Genomic DNA, 23,460 nt, shown 5'->3' on the forward strand with positions numbered 1-23,460 from the left:
TATTAGCTCAGGTGCCAATCTTTTAAAAAAAAAGACTATAAAATATAAAATTTTATAAAATATAAAATTTTATAAAATATAAAATTTATATTTTAAAAGCATGAATGTATTTCCCAATAGAAGGCATATCTTAAAAATATTCCTCTGAATTAAGATGCATGGTCATAAACAATGGTTAGTCTAGAGAACATAGCTATTCATCTCTTCTTACACTAATGGGGATCATCTCTGTGCCACATAGAGTAAGTCTGGGTTCCAAGAACAAGCTCATAGTAAGTACTGGGCACAGAGACAGAGACAGAATTTTAATTACTTAAGTCCATGGTATACATTTAAAATTCAAATACTACAGGGAGAAACAATTGCTCTGCTGACCCTCTATATTCATTTAAATATACTGTCTATACATTGGGAGGAGGAGCAGTATCACTTGGACTATTTTTAATGTTTAGTTATTTAATTCATCTACAGTTTTTATAAATGTATGGTGTGCAATAAGGATCCAACTTTACAGTTTTCCAAAGAAGACCCAATTATCTTAACTACACAATAAAGAGTCCATCCACTTCCCCACTGGGGAAATGTCATTTTTATCATAAAACACATGGGTCTGCTTTTGGGCTTTCTATCACCTAGTTTCCCAATTCTGCACCATTATCACCATATTTTAATTTCTACAGTTTTATAGTAAGTACTGAGAGCTCGTTGGACAAGTTCCTTCTAATTTTTTTTCTCATCATTTTTTTCTTGACCATCCTGGCACATTTAAGTCACCCATATGAATTCTGAAACTGGTTCCACTAAATTCCTCTGGCAGAATTTCCAGTTTCAGACGGGGTAATGGTTATCAGACTTACTCCTCAGCCATAAACAATCATACAACTGGGCAAAATATATGAAGCAACATTTTTAGACACTGGACAAGAAAGAGCACAGGGTTGTGAATCTTGTGAGATGGAAACAAATGAGAGGAGCATCAAATCCAAAAGAGACTTCCACCTGGGAGCATTTTCCAGATCATGGCACACGGACGTAGAGCCCAAGAAGACAGCAGCAGTCTTGTTAGGCAGGGAAAACAGAAATCAGAATTCAGAACTGCTTAAGGGATGGAATTTTGAGGGCAGGGTATGAGAGAGGTGCTATGAATAGCAGAAACCCCCCAAATATCTGCCTATGGGTCCCCTTGAGTCTTTGATCAAATGCAAAGCTGCTTATGCACAGGGCAACAAAGCTTGGCTAACAACAATTACTGGGAGACTGTGAGCTGGACAAAGACTACAGAGGTTACATAGTACTGAAGGATATTTAAGTTCTGAGCAGACTTTTCCGAACACTCTAGGCATTTGGTTGAGGCCCTAGAAAGGCCACTAGTCCTACAGCCTAAGAGTAAAGGCTATTCTAGACCCACCCTAAAAAATTTAAATCCAAGCCACAACAGAATCTAGCTAGGCCAGCAGAAAATTAATTGTTTACAAGAATAAAACTCAACACATTTTAGAAGATGATAATCTATAACCTCACTTAGCAGTGATTTGGTGTACAATGCAAAAATCACAAGACAGACAAAGAAACAGAAAAATTTGACCCAGATATGATATAGATGTTGGAATTAGCAGAAAGGACTTTAAAAGAGTTATTATAAATATGTTCAATGATTTAAAGGAAAATATGGGCATAATGAGCAAACAAATGGGGAATCTCATCAGAGAAATGGACAAACTTACAGTAGACTGGACACTGCAGGAAAAAACCCATTGAACTTGAAGATAGGCCAATAGAAACTATGCAAACTGAAGCACAAAGAGAAAAAAAGTTTGAGACAATGAACAAAGCCTCAATAAACTATGGGACAATATCAAGTGGTCAAACATATGTGAATCTGGAGTCCCAGAAAGAGAGGAGAAAGGAATTAGGGCAGAAAAATATATGAAAAAAAGACAAAATATTTCCAAATATGATGAATGTCAATCCATAGATCTACTTAGTTCAGTGAACTACGAGAAAAATATACAAAAGCATACCTAGGTTCATCATGGTCAAATTGCTAAAAACAAAAGATTAAGAAAAAAACCTTACAGCAGCAGAGAAAAAAAAAAAGACACACTACATAAAGAGAAATAACAGTAAAAATGACCACTACCTTCACATAAAAAAATACAAACCAGAAGACAACGGAATGACATCTTTAAAGTGCTAAAAGAAAAATTATCCACTAAGCTAGAATTCTACATTTCAGCAAAAATATCTTTTAAGATAAACAGAATAGGATAAACAGAAAGCTGAGAGAATTCATCACCAGCAGACCTGCACTACAAGAAATAGTAAATTAAGGTTTTTAGGCTGAAGGGAAATGATACTGGATGGAAATTTGAATTTACACAAGGAACAAAGAATGCTAGAAAAAGTAAATATAAAAGGTTTTTTTTTTTCTTTACAAGAAAATGTTGCTTAATGTACTGTGGACTTCTACCATATGTATAAGTAAAACTGTCAAGAGGTGAGTAAACGGAAATATACTTTTGTAGGTTCTAACATTATATATAAAATAGCATAAAATTAATTCAAGAGTAGACTGTGATACGTTAAGGATGTATATTGTAACCTCTAAAGGTCACCACTAAACAACAATATAAGACAAAGAACAAAGCTAAAAAGCCAATAGAGAAGATAAAATGGGATACTAAGAAATAATCAATCCAAAAGAAAAAAAAATAAATGGGACAAATAGAAAACAAAGAGCAAGATGGTAGACTTAAATCTGATCATAAGACTAGTTAACATAAATTTAAATGGACTAAGCACTCCAACTAAAAGGCAGAGATTTTCAGACCCAAGTACTTGGAATAAAGTTACCTTCTTAGGCTAGCCCACTGGTATAGTGGTTAAGTTCCCCACACTCTGCTTCAGTGGCCCAGGGTTTGCAGGTTCAGATCCCGGGAGTGGACCTACACACCACTCATCAAGCCATGCCATGGTGGCATCCCATACATAAAAATAGAGGAAGATTCACAGGATATTAGCTCAGGGCCAATCTTCCTCAGCAAAAAAAAAAAAAAAAAAAAGTTACCCTCTGATAGTTAAATACATAAAATGCATTCAATGGATGATAGTAGCTACATGTAGAAGCAACTCCACACACTATGTGCAAATGTGTGAAATGACTTTTGAACACAACCTAAAGGTGGCTCCAGAACAATCCCTAGGAGAAAAAACTGGAATGTGAGGGCAGTTAATAACTGACATTATTTACATTCATTAACTTGTTTAATTCGCACGAGGACTCTATGAGGAAGGTATCCCTTTGTATGATTTTATATGGGAGCAGACTTAGGCCCAGAGAGGTTATGTCATGTTCCCAGGAGCCCATGCTGTCTCCCTGCTGAAACTAATCAACTACACTGCACCACCGAAAAGATGCCATGTCATCAGAGAGGAGGTGCCTGGCAACTACAGGGGCGTGAGCAAGAGTGGCTGGCAGGTCTCCAGCCTGGACGAGGGGAGAGAGGACCTGACCAGCAGAACGGGTCATGCACTTTCCTTAACAGGTATGTACATGTGGAGGAGATGGGCCCGTCTCATCATCCTAACCTGAGGAAGCCATCCATCAAGATTTTTCTCAACAAACCCCCCTGCTTCAGTTGGAGGGCCCACTTAGCTCTTATTCTGACTTTGCTGGCAAAGGAGGAAGGCCCTGACGGAGGCAGGCAAATGTTCCAGTTTCTTCAAAAGTTAGCGTTGTCATTGTAAATAAGTAACCCAGCATCTGGTTTATGTTTCAGACTCTCCTACATTTATTAAGCATGACTCAGTTCCCCCTGAGCATTCTCACCTTTGGGTAAAGAGTGAAAACAGGGCTTCCGGTCCTTCAGACCCCTGGAAGAAAGTCTTGGACTGGGATGACCCCATCAAGGCTAATTTCTCCCAGGAAGTTGCACAAACACTCTGAGAGGCTAGGCCTGAGTGGTTCACCTGGGCCCTCTCAACTCTTCTGGTCTCTAAGTATAGTAAGATGAGCCAAGAAAAAAGATTATAATAAATGCATGAATCTCTAAGCATGCTGTAGAGCACATATATGGAAAGTTGCCACAAATATGAAATCTTTTCTCACTAAACTTAACCAAATTATTTATCAAAGAACCTTCCTCCAGAGAGACCTCTGCAGAATTTCACATGAATCACTCACTCCAAACAGTAAGAAAACAACTGGTTAAAAAAACCCACAAAACTCTTAGAACCACAAGGTACCATTAAGATAAAGGCATTCTATTAAGACCAGCTGTGTTGAGTATAAAAATTATCAATCTGAACAAAGGTAGACCAAAACAGAAAAATAAAGTAGTGAAGCCACATAATACTGTCCATGCACAACATGCACGTACAGCACTCCTGGATTTATATAAAAAATCCACAAAAATGAGTCTTCCTTGAAAGAGGCCAGGAAAACTCCCACCAAAGCTACCTGCACAGCAGAGGTCCACCTTTCATTGTTCATTCAACCCACAGTTCTGCACAACTCCTCTGAGCCTTCCCCACCCTATGCCTAACATTCTACTGTGCTGCTCACACGTCTCTGACACCATCTCGACCGCTCTCCCCTGATCCCGCCTTCGAGCTCCCTCACTTCAGTCGAAGCCTCCTTAGGGGAGAGGCCTTCCCTGACCACCACATGCAAACGAGCAGCTCCCAACCCCATCACTCGATCTTGTTACCCCACAGTATTTTTCTGCAGAGCAAATACCACTCATATATTTGTTTCTTGTCTGTCTCCCTTCGGTAGAAGGAGCTCCATGAGAGTAGGAATTTTGTCTCTTTTGCTTTCTATGGTATCCACAGAACTTAGAACAATGCCTGGCATAAGAATACAAAATGAATAAAATACTTGTAATTCAAAGCTAATAGAGAAGAGAGCCCTAAGCTGACATACAGACCTCATAAACAGAGCAATGTGGTGGCATAAAGAAATCATAATTGGCTCAGCCCAGGAGAGTCAGAAACTTTTCTTGGAGGAAGAGATGCAGAGCAGGATCATGAAGGGTGGGTGGAATCAAGAGCGTGCCAGGCAGGGCGGGCAACATGTGGAAAGGCACAGAACACAACAGAGTACCGCATATTTTGGGAACCTTGTGTAGCTGCACCAAGGTGAATGGTGAAAGGGACAAAATTTGAGGTTGTAACAGGAAGGCAGAGCGGACATGCCAGGGCAAGGAGACACTGAGTAGTTTTAACCTAAGGAAGAGCACGGCCAGATTTGCATTTCACAAAGCTCTCTTTGGAGGCAGAAGGGCAGTGGAGGGAAAAGGAGAATGGAAGCAAATCTGCAGTCATGGAAAACATTTAGGAGATTATTGCAAAAGTCTCTACAAGGGCCAATGATGCTAAAAACTAAGGCAGTGGCACTGGGGATGAAGATAAAACAGGTGTCTTGAGTACACAGGACTGGATGCGAGGATAACTCCCACTTTTCTAAAACTGCTCCACTATCACTTCCTGCAGAAAGTGCCTTTAAAAAAAACCAAAAGGAAATTTTCTAAGACTCATTTCACACACACATATACACACTAATAATTCCAGGTATAACTGTATCCAGAAACCACATCATGTAATTAGACAGCAATTTGTCCTGTCTTCATCTCATAGCTCTGCTCTCCTCTGAATCAGGTCAGTTCTTTGCCCACCGTGTGCCTCAGAAGCTAGAGGCTTAAAAAGCCTAAAGGTAGCAATCCCAGATGAAAGGCCTGCAGTTCCAACAAGACCCACTAACTCGTGCAGGAAGGGGAATGCTCTGTTCTGGACAGCAGGCTTGAGCTGAATGCCCACGGCTGCAACTGGAGATAGGGCCACTGCGCACACACATAACATACAGAAGGATTGTGGGGGAGGGCTAGTTCCTCAGGGAGAACTCGGGCACCGTTACCAGAAAAGGGGGCATGGATGCTAGGCAGAGAGAAGTGCAGAGTTCCACCATCGCTTTCTTCTCTTGAATGGATAAAGGAGAACAACACTGCCAGTGGCTCCTCCCCAATTCTCAAGTTTCTCCCTGACTGAGGGTGCCCAGCTGGAGGAACGGCAGTCTTGCGGCATCTCTCAGTCCCACTGTAAACTAGTAATTCCTATCCTCACAATAGCCCACTTTGAGAAGCCTCACTACCCTCACTATCCACAGAGACTGAGCTGTGAACTAATTTGCCCAAGGATAATGAGATGGTGCAGGTAGGCACATGAATCGCCAACTATCTCATAACAATTCTCGAGCCTCAAAGTCATGCTGGTAGAATAGATCAGTTACAAAGAAGAGTTCAGAAATGATCATACTTCTTCCTGATTCCAGGTCCTCTAGTGTCTCCGTATTACCTGGAGGACGAAGTCTAAAGTCTTTTTCTATCACCAGTACCCTGAGCCTTTCCTGCCTCCTCCCCACCTCATCCCACTTACTTCTTGTGCCTGGTCACGGCTGAATGGTTAACGCTCCCAGAGCACACAGTGTCTGGCCACAGTATTTACTCTTGCTGATTCCCTCTGTGGATGGTTTGCTGCCCCCTTCCCGTCTGACGTACACTGCTGCCTCCTCTTCTCCTTCCCTTCCCTCAGTTCTGGGCCTGGACTAACTTCTTTGACTTTTCCTCACACAAGTCTGTTCAATGCCCCACCTGCACACTCCGTTATCATCTTTGCATCATTTTCCCATAGGACATACCACTTTATAATTATTTGGTTTCTATTTTTTTCCATTGAACTATAATAGCTCCTTGAGGTTAAGACTATCTTTCATTTCTACATATTTAGCCCCCAGCACCAATATGTGGTACACAGAAGGGGTTATATTTTGAAGACCAAAATTTCTTATTATTGGTGACCCTTCAACCTTTCGTAAATTCTTCAGTCTTATATTAGTATTACTGTTTTTTTTTTTAACATTTGTATTATACATAGATGATTCAGTATAAGGGCAACAAATAATGTACTTACTAGAATTTACCACAGGAAAAATTTCCTCTTATCTGAACAACTTGATAGGATTCCTTCTTGTTGTTAGAAAATGAAAATATGTGAGCCATCATCATTCCATTCATATCTTGGCTGCAGGAAACGCAGGCTAAACATGATGCCGAATTTACACTAACCAAGGTTACATGGTTCTAGATAGAACTGTCTGCCCATTCCCTCTGATGATTGATGTATACACAGGTATGACAGTTACTATAAACCAACTTAAATTCTTTTAGGTAAGAAATAGAGGCACAGAGGACACACTGGATAAACAATAGCTATTATTATTAGTCAGAATGTCCACAAAACATTTTGTCTTGATTATTAAGCCAACATTCAATGTTTTTGCTTAGGATGAGCTCCCTGATGGAGGTAACAAAGATCAGTCTCTTTGCCAAACATATCCAGAGGTGGCATACAGTGGGCGCTAAATAACTGTTTCCATTACCCTGCCCAGCCACTTGGACGTCTTTCTGTTCTCCAGGCCTGATGTACTAGATGATAGATCTCTGCTTCTTCTTCTTATTTAAAACATTATTTTATAAATAAACACAAATGACTTGACCAGCCCTGTGGGACCATCACACGTCACCTCCTCAGGTGGGAAAAAATAATCACTCAAGTTACTTAATATCTTTAAAAATTAAACAACAGTGAGATGTCCAATGACAGTGATGAGGATAATGGCTAAGATTTATCTAATGATTATTCTGTGGGAGGCATGATTCTAAGCACAGCATGTAAATTTACTCACTTAAATACCATGACAACCTACACAGCAGGTTACTATTATCATCATTCTAATTTTACAGGTAAGAAAACTGAGGCACTGAGAAGTTAGGTAACCTCCCCAAAGGTCACACAGCTGGTAAGTGGCGGGGCTGGGATTTTAATCTATATACTTAGGTCCCGGGTCCATGTTCTTAACCACACAGCTATGTGGCATATATAGAAATAACACTGAGATGGCCAGAGACAAAAGTAGCTGAGACCTTTAGAAGGAAAAACCTATTGACTAAAAGTATAGCCGTCAGGCTATCTTTTTCTATTCTTCATAGACTCATTACCATAGGTTATAATCAATACCTCCTGAGCAATAATGTCCCACTGGAGCATAACAGTGGTTAAGAGTGTGGGCTGGAAGGGAAGATAGACAGAGCTGGGCTCTTACTCCCACTCCATCACATCCTGGCTGGGGACACCTGGATGTTGTGTCATACACTAGGCACACAGCCAGGTGGCTGCAGGATTCAGTTTTTCTCCCAGTGACCACGTCTGTACGGGCCTCTTCTTGTGAGAACTGTCCTCTCTCTCTACCACCAGAACACATGGTTGGGATGACCCCTCCTCCCCGGCCAAAGCAGCTGGTCTTGGTCAGGTGCCTGGCTGAACTGAGAGGACCACAGTATCTCACCGCCTGCTGAAGGGATGGGCACAAGGCCCAAGCTGAGAGGCACCCCTGGTACTTTCTACCGGGAACTGAGAGAAGCTTTTCCTGTCTGGTCACAAAGCTGTGAGGACTTCAACCTAGAGTTGGCAGTGACCTCAGCACCAGGGTGTCTGAGAGAATGAAGCTGGTGTGCAGAGAGGCCTAGAGAGAGACTGAGAGCAGCGGGGTCCCTGGTGCTAGTCCCTCCCACTCCACTCCAAGGTTATCAAATACATCAGCCCATAAATCACCTTGAGCAGAGAAAACAAGTTTCTTTGGGTTTCTGTCACTTTCAACTAGACGAGTTCTAACTTTAATTCTGAAACTCAGTCTCCTCATCTGCAAAATGGGGAAAATACAACAGCCCCTCCCTCCCAGGGCAGTTCTGATGGGGAAATGAGATATGCACTTTACTTCACCAGTGTGTCTTAGGAACAGAGAGAGCTCCATGGCTGTTAGATGACAGATAATAACACCTACAACAGCACTCTTCCCAACAGAATGTTGCCAAAGATTATGGAGTCATTCCTTGTTCCTCTTTCTCTGTCACATCCAATGTGACAGCAAGTACTGTTGGTTGTAACTTCAAACTAGCATCCAACCACTTCTGAAATCTCCACTGCCCCCACCCTGGTCCAAGCTGAGACATAAACTACTGTAACAGCCTCCTAACAATGCCCCCTAGCTGCTTGCCCTGACTTTTGACAGTCTCTCCTCCACACAGCAATCAGAGCAATCCCATTAATGTGTAAGTCAGGGAGACCGACTTGCGCCAGGGGCGTCTCATTTCACTCAGGGTCTACGTGACAGCTGTTCCTGACCTGGCCCCGGCCACCCGCAGGGCCTCCCTCACTCCTTCCCTGCACTCTGCTCCCCACCAGCCTCCTTGGTTGTCCTCAGACAGCCATCAGGCTCCCATTTCAGGGCTTGCGCACTTGTTTCCTCTATCCAGGACATTCCTTTTCCAAATATCTTCAAGCCTCACTCCCTCCCCTCCTTAGGTATCTGCTCCAAGGCCACCCATTTTGTGAGGCAGTCACTGCACACGCTGTTCAAAATTGCAGCCCCTCTTCCAATCCAGCTGGTTTTCTCTGTAACACTTACTACCATCTAACCCGCAATATCTGTTTTCCTATTTGTGTACTGTCTCTCTCCCCTCTCTAGAACATAAGCTTCATGAGAGCAAAGGTTTTTGACTATTTTGCTTACTGTTGTTCCCAGCACATAGCAGGCACACAATGAATATCTGCTGAATGAACGAATGAATGAATAAGTGAATTTGCCCTCAATCCCCTTTTCTGGGGATACAGGGGCAAAGATGGACTATAGCAGGACAAAAAATGTGGAAATCTTATTACAAAACCTTTGCACTTACTTGGCACAGCGCACCCAGTGTGTATGTCGGTACAAGGAATACAAGAAGCGCTGGCGGTACATGTTCCATACTTTGATGGATTTGTCTTCGGAAGCTGTAGCTAGAAACTGGCCATCAGCTGAAAAGTCCACACTGCGAACTGGGGCTGTATGAGCTTTAAATTCAGAGGATTTCCCTCTCCTGGAAAAAATAGTTTAATATTTATAACATTTGATTTCCTTATAATCAATATCTAGTCAGTATACAGACTTTGAAACATATAAAACAGTTTAACTCTTGTAAAAACTAAAAAAAGTGTGAAGAGGCTGCGTTGTACTGTACTCTTCAGCTGGTTTTGTTAATTAAAGTCACAACTGATACTGAACAAGACAGACCCTGGTGGTCCCCACCCTGAAATGCATTTGATGTTTTTTGTTTTAATTCGAAATGAGGGAAATAATATTTTGAACAAATCTCTACCACACATTTGAAGTTCCTGTTGTTCCTCTAGAAATAGAAACATATAATTTAAAGGACCCACAACCTAGAAAAGCTAAGACTGATTAAATGAATGATCCTACAGCAGTGTTTTCAAGTTGGGGTCCTATGGAAGTTGTGTGGCCTGGCAGTCTGGGTTGGGAAGGAGGAGATGTCATTTGCCTTTATACAGAATGTCCCTAGGTGATGTGACTTTCCTGTTCCCACCTGTGTTTCCAGCCACCAGTAATGAGAACTGAGACCCCCAGGGTGTATCTAAGACCTCGTCACCCCTAGGCCCAATCTTACACTCACAAGCAAAACAAAGGATACGTGGTAATAACACACGAGTTCTTAACACCTTGAAATTTCAGATGCATTTTTTTTTTCTTGGCTAAGGTGGGAAAAAGAGAATAGGAAAAAAGGTGGAGAAAATAATGTGTGGTATTTAAGGAGAAGCAGCAGAAAAAAATATTAAAATAGTTAGGGGTGGGGCCGGCCCAGTGGCGCAATGGTTAAGTTCACATGTTCTGCTTCTCAGCAGCCCAGGGTTCGGCGGTTCAGATCCTGGGTACAGACATGGCACTGCTTGGCAAAAGACATGCTGTGGTAGGCGTCCCACATATAAAGTAGAAGAAGATGGGCATGGATGTTAGCTCAGGGCCAGTCTTCCTCAGCAAAAAGAGGAGGACTGGCAGCAGTTAGCTCAGGGCTAATGATCTTCTTCTTAAAAAAAAAGTTAGGGGCAGGCTAGTAGATGACGCTGGAGCTGAAAGGTGATATTTGGGAAGTACTACTTTGTCAGCATTCCCAAGTTCCCAAAGCACTTTCACTTTATGCTACATCCAGGCTTAGCAGTTTTCCCATTCAGAAAGTCATATTTATACAGGTGATATCTTATGGTGAAAATCGCCATAACTGTTTGAAAAAGATCAAGTAACAGAATTTGCGGAAGCCTGGAAGCCACACTCAACTCCTCCCTTTTCCTCTCCTCCCTCATCCAAAAGGTCAACAAACCTATTGAGTGATAGCGTTGCCACTATTGCTCCCTGAATATCTTTTGAATCCCTCCCCTTCTTTCTAGCCCAGCTATGCCTGCAGTGAGGCAGATACACCCTCAATATCCTTCACCTAGATTATTGCAAAAGCCTCTTAACTGTTCTCCCTCCTCTAATCTTTTAGCCCCTCCAGTCACCTACATACTGTGCTTATTACCTTGCTAAAAGTCTGACTCCAAGGAAGTCAGTCCCAGTGTAAATGTGTCACTGGCTGCCCTCCAAGAAAAGGTACAACGCCCAAGCTCTTTGGCGAGGTCTCGCCACTGCACTGGACTTTGTACTCTCAGAGCAGTCACAGTGCTTCAAATACACCTCCGGCTTTGTACTCAGTGCTTCTTCAGCCTGGACTACTTGCCCAGCCCCAGACCCTACTGACCAACCCCGACAGGCTTAATTCCTCCCTATCTGCTACATCTATTTTGCTTATTACATAGAGAGTACTTTCTTTTTTAACAGACCTATTTCTCTCCTATTAAGCAGCAAGTTTTTCGAGGCCAGGAATGATGATTTATTCATCCCTGTAAGACCAGCATCTAGCACAATGTCAGGCATATAAAAAGAACTCAATACCTTTTGCTGAATTCCACTGGCAAGAGTCAACACTTAAAGGTTCTTAGATACATCCTGGCTTACCATTCCAGGGGTCTACAGAAGGCAAAGGTGACTTTGTCATAAATCGCCATCACCTGATATATGATATTACACCAGGAATAACTAAAATCAATATTTAAAAAGTAGGAGTGAGCATTCAGGGACCGGTTCAGTGAGGTTTCAGGGGAAAGTTCTATGAGCAGAATTCAGGAGTACAGTTTGGCCTGAATTCAAGTATAAGGCGTAGAAAAAACAAAGACTTGGCATCTGCTACAAACACGAAGCCAGGAGACAGTCAGTATCATCAAAACCTGCCCTGACTTGAGTTCCGCACTCCACACTCCAGCAGGCTACCCTGCTGGCCTTCTTTCTAAAAGGCCCTCCTCTCAGCTACAGGTTGGCCTAACCACTGGATCTGGTCTCAAGAGGAGTGCACAAGGAACCCAGACAGGAGTGCTTTGTGTTTGCTGTGCTTAACTGGTTTCCAGCTTTTAATCTTGCCTTCACGTAGGCTCTCTGCCTCTCCAGTACTTGCCTGCCCTTTCTGCCTAAATTCTCTTGACTGCCCACCGTGACGAACTCCAGGCCAGAGCTGCTTCCACACTTGTTCCTACTATTCTTTCTCAGCCTTCCATCACCAGCTGTGGTGTCTGTCTGCAAATATGGCTGCCTACAATTCCTCTCATCCCTGTACACTCATGCCACTCCTCCCCAGAGGAGGTAGAATCTATCAATTTCTCCTCCCTTTGAATCTGGGCTAGTGTTGTGACTTATTTTAACCAAAAGAATGTGGCAGAAGTGACACTGTGCAAGTTTCAGGCCTAGCCCCTAAAATGTTTAGCGGCTTCTGCTTTTACTGTCCTAGAACCCAGCTTCCATGCGGTAAGGATGCCCTTATCCTGCTGGAGAGAGGGCACGTGGAGGAGCAAGCCAATAGCCAGCATCAAGCCCCAGGCATATGAGTGAGCCCAGCTGCCAGCTTCATGAAGCTGCATGAGTAACAGCCAAGACCAAATGGGGCAGGAAGAATCATCCAGACAACCCACAAAATTGTGAGAAATGATAGTTGTTATACTAAGTTGCTAAGTTTTGAGGATTGTTATGCAGCAACATATAATGATACATGATTGCCACAATCCACTATTGCCCTGGTCCCACTACAATATGATGTAGAAAGAGGAACTAGAGGCATCTGCACAAGCCTGTTGTACTTAGGTTAGCCAGTCCACATTAACGGCTCAGCATGCTTGTAGCTCATCTGCCCTTGTAGAGTGTGCTCCCTGGGACTTCCTGCAGGTAGTAATGAGAGACTGAGGCTGTGCCGTGCTGAAGACAGTAAAGCCACTGATCCTAAATTCCCGAAGTTAAAGATCTTAGGAAACGCTGTCCCTTTTGGACCCCAAACTAGTCTCTCTCTCACACAATTCCCCTTTACATCGTCCCCCAGGGTGTATAACACATCACTTCTCTTCAATAGTTTTTTGCTACATCAGGATAATACTCAGACTTCTCAGCACGGAGCTTCCTTTGGGTGGTGGCAGAAAAAAAAGTGCCCACTGGTGAGGAAATGCCCCTGAGCTTTCTCTCATTTGGAAGTGCCTGAGGCTTCAGTTGCATGCCACAAATCAAATCCCGCCAGAATAGTCGAGGAAAATGCTCAAATTCTTACTCTCTGAAGTGTTTATGGGGGGAAATGATATGATGTGTGGGATTTAACACTCCACCAAAAAAAGGAGTGGGGAGGAGTAGATGAAACAAGATTGACAGAATATGGTAACTGCTCAATCTGGTTGATGGGCATTGCGGGGAGGGAGTTGTTATGCTATTCATTCCATTTTCATGTATGTTTGAAAGCTTCTAACAGTTAAGAGTTTTAAAACTTTTTAAAAAAATCATGGCTCAATAATTGCTTAAAATAGATGGCTATCGGCTAGGGTTTGAAAAGCCTCTTATAGACAGATCTATTGTAACAGGATAGGACCTTACACAAATGTAATGATTTATATCGTTTCCTTTAACAAGAAAATTCTGGAGCCCAACAATGAATGATATGCATCAAAGAATAGTTCTGGCACAGGGGTTTTTAATAGAAATCTAAAGGCCCCATGAATGGATGTTAGGTGGTTAATAAACTGTAAAATGTTGGTTATACATGCTGAAGTGCATCTTTCTGGGAAGATAATGTAAAGCTTACATCAGATTTATAAAAGGATTGATAACCATCACCCTCCCTTGCTCCAAAAAGGCATATTAAGCATATATCCGTGGTTAGAAATAGTTTTCAAATAGAAGACATAAATTAAGAATGAAAGATGGGGAGAAAATGGTGTGAATAGTTTGACCCTATGACAAGGGCAGTACTCCTTGTGTCTGACTCACGAAGGACCACGTAGGTAAGCGGGGGGTTTAGGCACCCCGAGAAGTGCCTCAGGAACAGCCAGGCTCCAGTTTTCTCTTACATTTCTACATCCAGGGCATATCAGGCGTTTCTCTTACTTATCAGGAATCCAGAGTCTAACAGTTCTGTCTCGTGAAGCAGAGGCCAGTAAGTTTCCAAGTGGAGAAAACTGCACGCTGGTTACAACATCCTTGTGACCCACGTATCTGAAAGCTCTAGCTTGTGGCTTGAAATTCCATAGCATGAGAAACGTATCCCAAGAGGCAGTAGCTGACAGAAAGAGAAGAACAAAACCACTGTTTGTTAAAATGCAAACACAGGCGTGTCTCATGACAATGGGCAGCATACCTAATAAGAAGACGTGTCCAGGTAACAGAGGGGCTGGGCTGGAGGTTGTAAGGTTGACCAGGTAATGGCAAAAACATTTTCAAAAGAAACCCAGAGCCACATCACTAAAATACAGGTTTGGCTGTGTTCTATGTAACCACACAGCAGGACCCACTGGCCCTGTATTTGGTTAGAGCTCAGTGACTATTTCCTGAGAGAATGCAGCACACTATAACCGAGAGCACACAGGACCAGGAGTCAGCACTGTCTCTAACTCTCAGGGTGACTGGGAAAACTACGAACCTTTGTGTCATGAGGACAAAATGCTTTTCCTGAGAGGGCAGGATGAGATGATTTTTTAAAACTCTTTATGTGGAGATCACTTCACACTTACAGAAAAATTATAAGAATAGTATAAAAAACATTAATACACCCTTTACCAGATCCACCTGTGTTAATATTTTGCCCCATTTGGTTTATACTCTGCATTTGTGCACATTTGCACTCATTCTTTCTTTCCATACACGGACATGTACACATGCACACACACACATTTCTTTTTCCCCTAAATCATTTGTGAGTAAGTAAACACATCATCCTGGCACCTTTATTCCAAAACACTTCAGTTTGTTTTCCTAAGAATAAGGATATTCTCTTATATACTCATAGCATAATTATTAACTTCAGGAAATTTATCACGGACAATACTTTAATCTACCAACTGTTTTCCAACTTTGTTAACTGACCTAGTAATGTCTTTTATAGCTGGATAAGAGTGATCTTAAAAGTCTCTTTCTACTCTGTTATGACATTCTACAACTAACAAAAGAATCATGTGTGTGAGACATTAGCTTAAAGCTTTACACAAGGAAAACAAATATAATCAATGGTAGAAATGAATGCCTTGCACAAAGAATGAACAAATAGACAAAAGATAGATCTAACTCTTGCCCCCAAACCAAATTTTATATATGCACGTAGCCCCAAAATAGCCCCAATAATAGGAACCAGGTAAATGAGAATCACTAAGTCTAGAATGTAGAATGCTTAGAAAAAATGAAACTTTATAAACTTGAAATACAATTAGCATCACTGTTAGACGAGAAATATAAAATCACTGGAAACCTTCTAAGTTCTTTAGCTATAGATAAAATTCATTTGGACTTAGCTGATGCATTCTTTCCATGTAAAATATTTAAAGTGAGGCTGGTGGGAATGCAAACTGGTGCAGCCACTATGGAAAACAGTATGGAGGCTTCTCAAAAAACTAAAAATAGAATAACATAGGATCCAGCTATTTCACTACTGGGCATTTATTCAAAGAATATGAAATCAATAATTCAAAGAGATTTATGCACCCCTATGTTCACTGCAGCATTATCCACAATAGCCAAGACATGGAAGGAACCCAAGTGCTCATCAACTGATGAAGGCATAAAGAAGATGTGGTACATATATATACATCAGAATACTATACAGGTATAAAAAAGGACAATTTTGTCCCATTTGCAACAACGTGGACGGACCTTTAGGGTATTATGTCAAGTGACATAAGCCAGATAGGGAAAGACAAACACTATGTGATTTCACTCATATGTGGAAGATAAACAAACACATGGATAAGGAGAAGAGACTAGTGGTTACCAGAGGGGGAGGGGATGGGGAGGTGAGTGAAAGGGTAAAGGGGCACATATGTATGGTGACGGATAAAAATCAGACTATTAGTGGTGAGCACGATGCAGTCTATACAGAAACTGATATATAATAATGTACACCTGAAATTACACAATGTTGGAAACCAATATGATCTCAATAAAATAATTTAAAAAAATAGTTAAAGTGAGTTTATAACTTTCAAGCTATAATGCTTTATGACATCCCTTTTTTTAAAAAGTACAAAAAGTTGATGTTCCACCACAGCTTATCAAATTATTAAATATTTCTATCAGGGTCTGAATTATCTGGGGCTAATGCAGACAAAACAGCGAAAACAATGTATTATCTTATGCATTATACTTAGGACCCTATTTCATTTCTAAGGTATTATGCTGCAAATAAGATCTACAAAAGGAGGTAAGATACAATCCCTAACCTCAAGGAATCTTAATATTGCAGGGGAGACAGTCCCTTAACAATATCATACGTGATCAAAGGACTTTCATATGGTATTCATTTTACATGTTATATGGGGTGGTTGGTAGTCCTTTCTGAGGAAAGTACATTTGAGCAGAGACTTGAGGAGTGAGGTCCAGGCTGAGATGTGACAAAGAGCACTCTGGAAGAAGGAATCCCACAGACGATGGCCTGAGACAAGAAGGCTCTTAGAAGACTGAGGAACAGCCAGGAGACCAGCACGTCCACAGTGGAGGGGAGAAAAGGGAACACTGGGATGGAAGCCAAGAAGAAAGCAGGTGACAGGCAAGGAGCTGTGGCAAGAGGTGTCTATCGCATTATAAGTGCAAGGGGAAACCATTGAAGGATTCTGACAGGGGGTTCTTATGATCTGATTTAAGAAAAGTGCCACTCTGAACCTAAGCAAAGGATGGTTTTCACAAAAAAATGATGTTGGGTCAACTGAATATTCATAAGGAAAAAATTGTATCATCACTGCTACATTTTATACTATACACAATAATTTTATATGGATTGTAGATCTAAATGTGATAGGTAAAACAATAAGCTTTTAGAAGAGAACATAGGAGAATATCTTCATGGCCATTGGAGTAGGCAAAGATTGCTTAAACACAACAAGAAAATTACTAAATTACTTAAATCACTAAAGGAAAAGAATGATAATTTGTACTATACTAAAATTAAGAAATTTTGTTTAATGAAAGATACCATTAAGCAAGTGAAAAGGCAAGCCACAGAGTGGAAGAAGATACTTACAATACCTTATCTAATATTTAACAAAGAATTTATAAAGAAGCCTACAAATCAATAAGAAAAGGCAGGAAAATAAGCAAAGGGCTTAAACAGTCACTTTAAAAATGAGAATATGCAAATAGGCAATAAACATATGAAAAGGTGCTCAATTCCATTAGTCACCAGGAAAATGCAAATTAAAACCAAAATAACATATCATTACATACTTACAAGAATGGCTACAATGAAAAAAATAATACCAAATCTTGGTGAGGATGTGGAACAACTGGACCTCTCATATAATGCAAGTGGTTATAACCACTTTGGAAAATTGTTTTAAAATATCTACTGAAGCTGTATATACACTTACCATTTGACTCAGCGATTCCACTCCTAGGTATATACCCGACAGAAATCTTATGTAAGTTTAGCAAAACATGTACAATAATGTTTGTGGCAGTACTATTAAAAATAGACCAAAACTAGAAACCAAGCTATGAATCAAAGTAAAATAGATACATAAATTGTGGTATATTCATACTATGTACCTACTGTGTAATTACATTTCATTTATACAAAGTTTAAGAAGTAGTAAAACTAATCTATGGGGTTAGAAGTCAGCATAGAGATAATTAGGGTGGCAGAGAGGGAGGACAGCGGCTAGAAGGGAAAACACAGGGGGCTTCTGGGGGTACTTAAAATGCTATGTTTCTTTCTCTTGGTGCTGGTTAAATGGACATGTCACATTGTGAAAATTCATCAAGTTGTCCAATTTGGGTACATATCTTATACTTCAATAAAACGTTTAGAAAAAAAAATATCACTCTGGCTGTTGTGTGGAGAAGGCATGGGGGTAAGGGGACAGAACTAAAGAAGGAAATCAATTAGGAGGCTACTGCAATAATCCAGTCAGGAGAAGGTGGTGGTCTGGACGAGGCTGGAAGCTGTGGAAGTGGGAGAAATAGTCAAAATCAAGAGACATCATAAAGGTAGAGCCTGCGAGGTTTGCTAACGGATTAGATGTGAAAGAGAGAAAAAAAGCAGCAGCAAAGGCACAGGGCTGTTGACCTGGGTACCCAGGTGCATCTTAGAGCCGTTTAACGAGATTGGAAAGACCAGAAGAGAAGGAGGGTGGGAGAGAGGCAGGATGGGGTGGGAATCAAGAGTTCTGTTCAGGGCACAGTAAGTGTAAGATGCTCATTAGACATGCAAGTGGAAATGGTAAGTAGGGAGAGGGATGTATTCACCTGGAGCTCAGGGAGAGGTTTTTGACTGTATAGTTTGGTAGATAAAAGAGAAAACTATAGGATTAGACTCCCTGAGTCAAATCTTGGCTGTCATTTACCAGCTGTATGCCCTTGAGCTAGTTACTCAACCTTTCTACACCTGGGACACTTCATCTGCAAAATGAAGTATTTAAAGTATTAAGTGAAATGATACTTGTATTTCATGTTTGGCACATGGAGAACACTCAAGTGTAGCTATTAGTACTATAGTTTTTGTCTTTGTTACTGTCAGCAGCTTCAGTCTAGATAATATATCAGAGAGTAGAAACTGGATGGGATGGCTCAGGAAGTGAGTATAGATAAAGAAGAGGGTGAAAGTACTTAATCTTGAGAGAATGAAGGAGCCACGAATGAAGTAGGAGGGTCAAGGAGATTGTGGTGTCCAGGAATTCAGTAAGTATTCAAGGGGGTGATGAGCTGTGTCAAATGCTTTGAAGAGATTTAGTAAGATCAGGCCTGGACAGGATCAGCTACATAATTTGTGGGGCCCAGTACAAAATGTAAATGTGGGGGCCCTTGTAGAAAATTATTAAGAATTTCAAGACAGTGAGAGCAGGGCATTAAACTAAGTAGGGGGCTTGTGTGACTACATAGGTTGTCTCCCCATGAAGTCAGCCTTAGGTCTGAGGATCAACTGCTGGTTTGGCGATAAGAATGGTTTCAGTGAAGTGGTGGGATCAAAGCTGGAATGGCGTGGGTTGAGGAGAAAATGGAGGGAGGCAGTGGAGGGTTAAGAGCTAAGACTTATACAATTGATTCATTAACTCATTGAAGGTTTACAGGGTCCCTAGTACTCAATAAGAGAAGGAACAGAAAAAATGGTATTATAGGATCACAGTGAAGCAACTGTGGGCTTGGGGTTGGGGGCGGGGTTGGAGGGATAAGAATATGAAGCTTAAATGAGAAGATGACAGAGGCACTGAGCCTTCCCATATGTTGTCAGAAGAGGAAAAGGGCATCTTAACCAGAGTAGATGCTCAAAAATTATAAATTTCAAGTTGATGGCTGTGTAGCCACATTAAAGCAACACTTGCTATTATCAGCATGAGGACTGCTAAAGAGAAGTGGCTGCGATAGCAGGAGGAACAAATGGTTTAAAGGACAGGGACAGCCTAACCTGAGAGTGAGGTAGCACTTCGGAGTCCTACTAATTATGAAACATCAGAAGCAGAGATGTCTCAGTTTCAACTGTGTGGCTCAGGGTACACTCTATATTTTCTTCCAAATTTCAGGAAAATGGAAAAAAAGACCAACAATCTATAAAATTCCCATTAATGCATTCTTATTAAAAACTACAAAACCCAACACTGAATTTTCCTGCTTACTTCCTTAACCTTGTCCCACCAAACCCTCATACCATGATAATAAAAGGTATTCAATTATTGATGTCAGTGCTGTATGGCGGTATTAACTTGGAATGTGCTTTCATACATTTCCACTGAACCACACCCTATATAAACATTACCACATAATTTAAAATGTCAAAGCTCGTCATCTGACCGCTCTATTTCAAGATAAAATGTCAAAGGGAGGAAGTTAAGAGAAAAGGTTAACTAGTAAATCTACCCATTTAAAAAAACATTAATATTCTATAACAATAATCCATTGTTTCAAGAAATCCTCCTTAGGACAAAAGAAAGAACAGAGTCTATGCTCGCCTAGGCCAGTGCTATGTCTCTGGAGGTGACGACAAGGAACATCCTAATAGTTTGCTCCCCATAATGTCCAAAAAGCCAACAGCTATTGTGTCACCTTAAGTGACACGAGCTCTCTCACTCACTGATTTAACCAACATCAACTGCAGTTAATTAGAGGTTTGCTATATCAGGAATACCTCTTTCTGGAAAGAAATGGTACTGCCTCCAGTTTTTGCCTTTGTTGTTAAATTATCTAATCTTTTCAACTGGTAATAAACGTACATGATACAGAATTCCAATATTACAAAAGAGTATTTACAAAATCTCCTTCCAGTCCTTGGCTTCCTGGTTCCCCTTCCTAGAGGCAACCAGCATTAACCATTTTCTTGTGCGTATCCTCCTACAGCTTAAACAAATATGTGTGTCTATTCACTTGTTATTTTTTATACAAATGGTAGCACGCTATTCCTGCTATTCTGCATTTTGCCTCTCCATCCTCCCCTCCCCAGTCCACCAGGAGATCTGCTTGCTTTTTTTTTTTTCCTGAGGAAGATTTGCCCTGAGCTAACATCTGTGCCAATCTTCCTCTACTTTTTTGTATGTGGGACACCTCCACAGCATGGCTGGGGAGTGGAGTAGGTCCGTGACCAGGATCTGAACCCACAAACCCAGGCTGCAGAAGCAGAGCATGCAGAACTTTAACCATTTGGCCACATGGCCAGGCCCAAGATCTGCTTTCTTAGTACATAGAGCTGCCTTCTTCTTTTCTGCCTATTTTTGATAAAATTTTATTTTGATAACTTCAAGCTTCCAGTACTGTTACAAGATACTACAAGAAAAGCCCGTATATTCTCTACCCTAGATTTTGCCATTGTTGACATTTTGTCCCTTTGCTCTATCATTCTCTCTCTACATGAACACTTTCATATATACATATTTTTCTTAACCATTTGAAACAAAATTAGAAATATAATATCTCTTTACTGCCAAATATTTCAGTATGTATTTTCTAAGAAGGAGGATATTTACTTACATAAACTACAGTACAGTCAACAGTCAGGAAATTAAATACTACTTAATATATTATCTTATTCACAGTACAAACCTGGATTTTGTCAATTACAACTACTTTCCCCAGTCCATGATGTAATCCAGGATATGCATTGTGTTAATCGCCATGTGTCTTTAGTCTCCTGTGAACTAGGAAGATTTCCTAGGTCATTCTTTGTCTTATTGACCTCAATATTCTTGAAGACTGTAGGCCTATTAGTTTTGTAGTATGTTCATCAATTTTTTTCCTGACGTTCCCTTGTGATTAGATTCAAGATCTACATTTTTGACAAGAACACCACAAAAGTTATGCTGTGCCCTCGTCAGTGCACCATTTTAGAGTGCACGTGATGTCTATTTGTCCCAATATTGGTGATATTAACTTTGATGACTTGGTTTAGGTGGTTTTTGCCATGTAAAGTTAGTCTTTTTCTGCTTTGTAATTAATACGTATTTAGTGGGGAGACACTTTTAAGACTATATCAATATCCTCTTCCTCAACAAACTGTCACATGCTAATTTTAGCATTCCAACCTGTCATTTTTTTAATTTATTAGTTAATGTTCAATTAGTCAGTTAACTAATTTTAATTTATTATTTTAAGGAAGAACCTTCCCCTTTCCTCCACTTATCTATTTATTCATTTACTTATTTATATCAATGTGGACTCATTATTTTACTCAATGGGTTATAATTCAAAACTATCGTTTCTTATTTTGACTCTCACATTGTTACAGATTTGGCTAGTGAAAGCCCCTTAAACATGGTTTCTGTGAGCTTCTGATATGTGTCCATCATTCTTTGAGTACTTCCTTACTTCTAGAATTACAACATGTTCTAAGATGTACTTTCTTTGCCCCAGCCCTGGAATTGGCCTTTTTTTCTACAAGAAGCTCTCACTCCTATTGGTGGAGAATGGTATTTAGAAACCAAGATCCAGGAACTATGTTTGCACATTGCTACTGGTGTATCAGCAAACAGAACTAAGAAATAAGATATAAATATAAAATAAATAGAAATCTCAGTGGGCAGAACTAAGAAATTAGATGTAAATAGAAAGCTGTATCTATCTATATGTAGATATAAAGATAAAGATATTAAAAAGCATGAGTTTATACCGATAACTCCAATTTCAATCTAAGACCACAGAATACATTCTAGCCCTCCCTCTTTTCATATTTATAACTTTCTTCTCCCACAGTAAAAAACCTGGCTCCCATTGTGCTCCATATATTTTTGTTCAAGCCTAGAACACACAAACAGTAGTTTCAGAATCACTAAGCCACACCACCGCACAAAGCAAGCCTGCTAACCAGAGTTCAAAATTCAGTTTTGCTCCTTTTTGGTCTCGTCAGACTTGGTTTTCTTCTTTGTTAGGGTGGATCTACTTCAGTTTCGAACTTAGTTTTAGGGCATGCTCTTTATTTCAGGTGTGGTCCTGACTCCTAAGGCCTGGCCTCCCTGGTGTTTCCGCCACATGCCTGAGGCGCTCAGTGAGATTTCCCCTTTGTCCGAGCTAAGAGCTAGGGACATCCAGCTCTGCATGGCCCCTGGGATCCCCACACCACTTTCGGCCCAGCAGTAAGTGAGCTCTGTTGGACCTCCAATTCTGAACTTGCAAGCGTGTTGCTCAGTCCCTAGCCAAAGAACTATGACTGACCCCCCACCCCCACCCCGAGACTTCTGTGACCGCCTATCCTGCTCAGCAACAACTTCCCAGGAATCCTGCCACACAAATCTCAGCTCCACCTCAGCCAGAACTATGACCTCTGCTGTCTCAGCTCAGCCAGGCTGTCACTCTGCTTCAGCTCCACCCCTCTGCCGCAGCAGGAAGACTGTCCTCAGAAGAAAGTGAAGGCGATCGTGGCGTTGGGGGGGAGGCTCACCTTATGTGCTTCTCTTCTGGGAAGGATCACAGTTTTGCACTCTGTTGCTCAATGCCTGAAAACAGTTGCCTCATATATTTTGTCTCGTTTTACAGCTGTTTTTAGCAGCAGGGTA

At 41.0% G+C, this 23,460-nt stretch overlaps 1 protein-coding gene across 5 annotated transcripts in view; it reads right to left on the reverse strand.

The window, feature by feature from the left end:
- Positions 1-23,460, reverse strand: part of POC1B (POC1 centriolar protein B) — a 92,046-nt gene that overhangs the window by 55,982 nt on the left and 12,604 nt on the right. For 3 of the 5 annotated variants that reach the window (XM_044743951.2, XM_044743958.2, XM_070507044.1), the window contains exons 2-3: positions 14,393-14,564; positions 9,792-9,971 (exon numbers count right to left, since the gene is read on the reverse strand). In XM_044743951.2, the coding sequence (XP_044599886.2) occupies positions 9,792-9,971; positions 14,393-14,538 (326 nt within the window). In that variant the 5' untranslated portion in view covers positions 14,539-14,564. Of the gene's footprint in view, positions 1-9,791; positions 9,972-14,355; positions 14,565-23,460 lie in introns of all 5 variants that reach the window. The other 2 variants (XM_014863997.3, XM_070507045.1) reach the window with 1 other exon arrangement.

The sequence above is a fragment of the Equus asinus genome, chromosome 4 (genome assembly GCF_041296235.1).
Source record: "Equus asinus isolate D_3611 breed Donkey chromosome 4, EquAss-T2T_v2, whole genome shotgun sequence".
Lineage (NCBI taxonomy): Eukaryota > Metazoa > Chordata > Mammalia > Perissodactyla > Equidae > Equus > Equus asinus.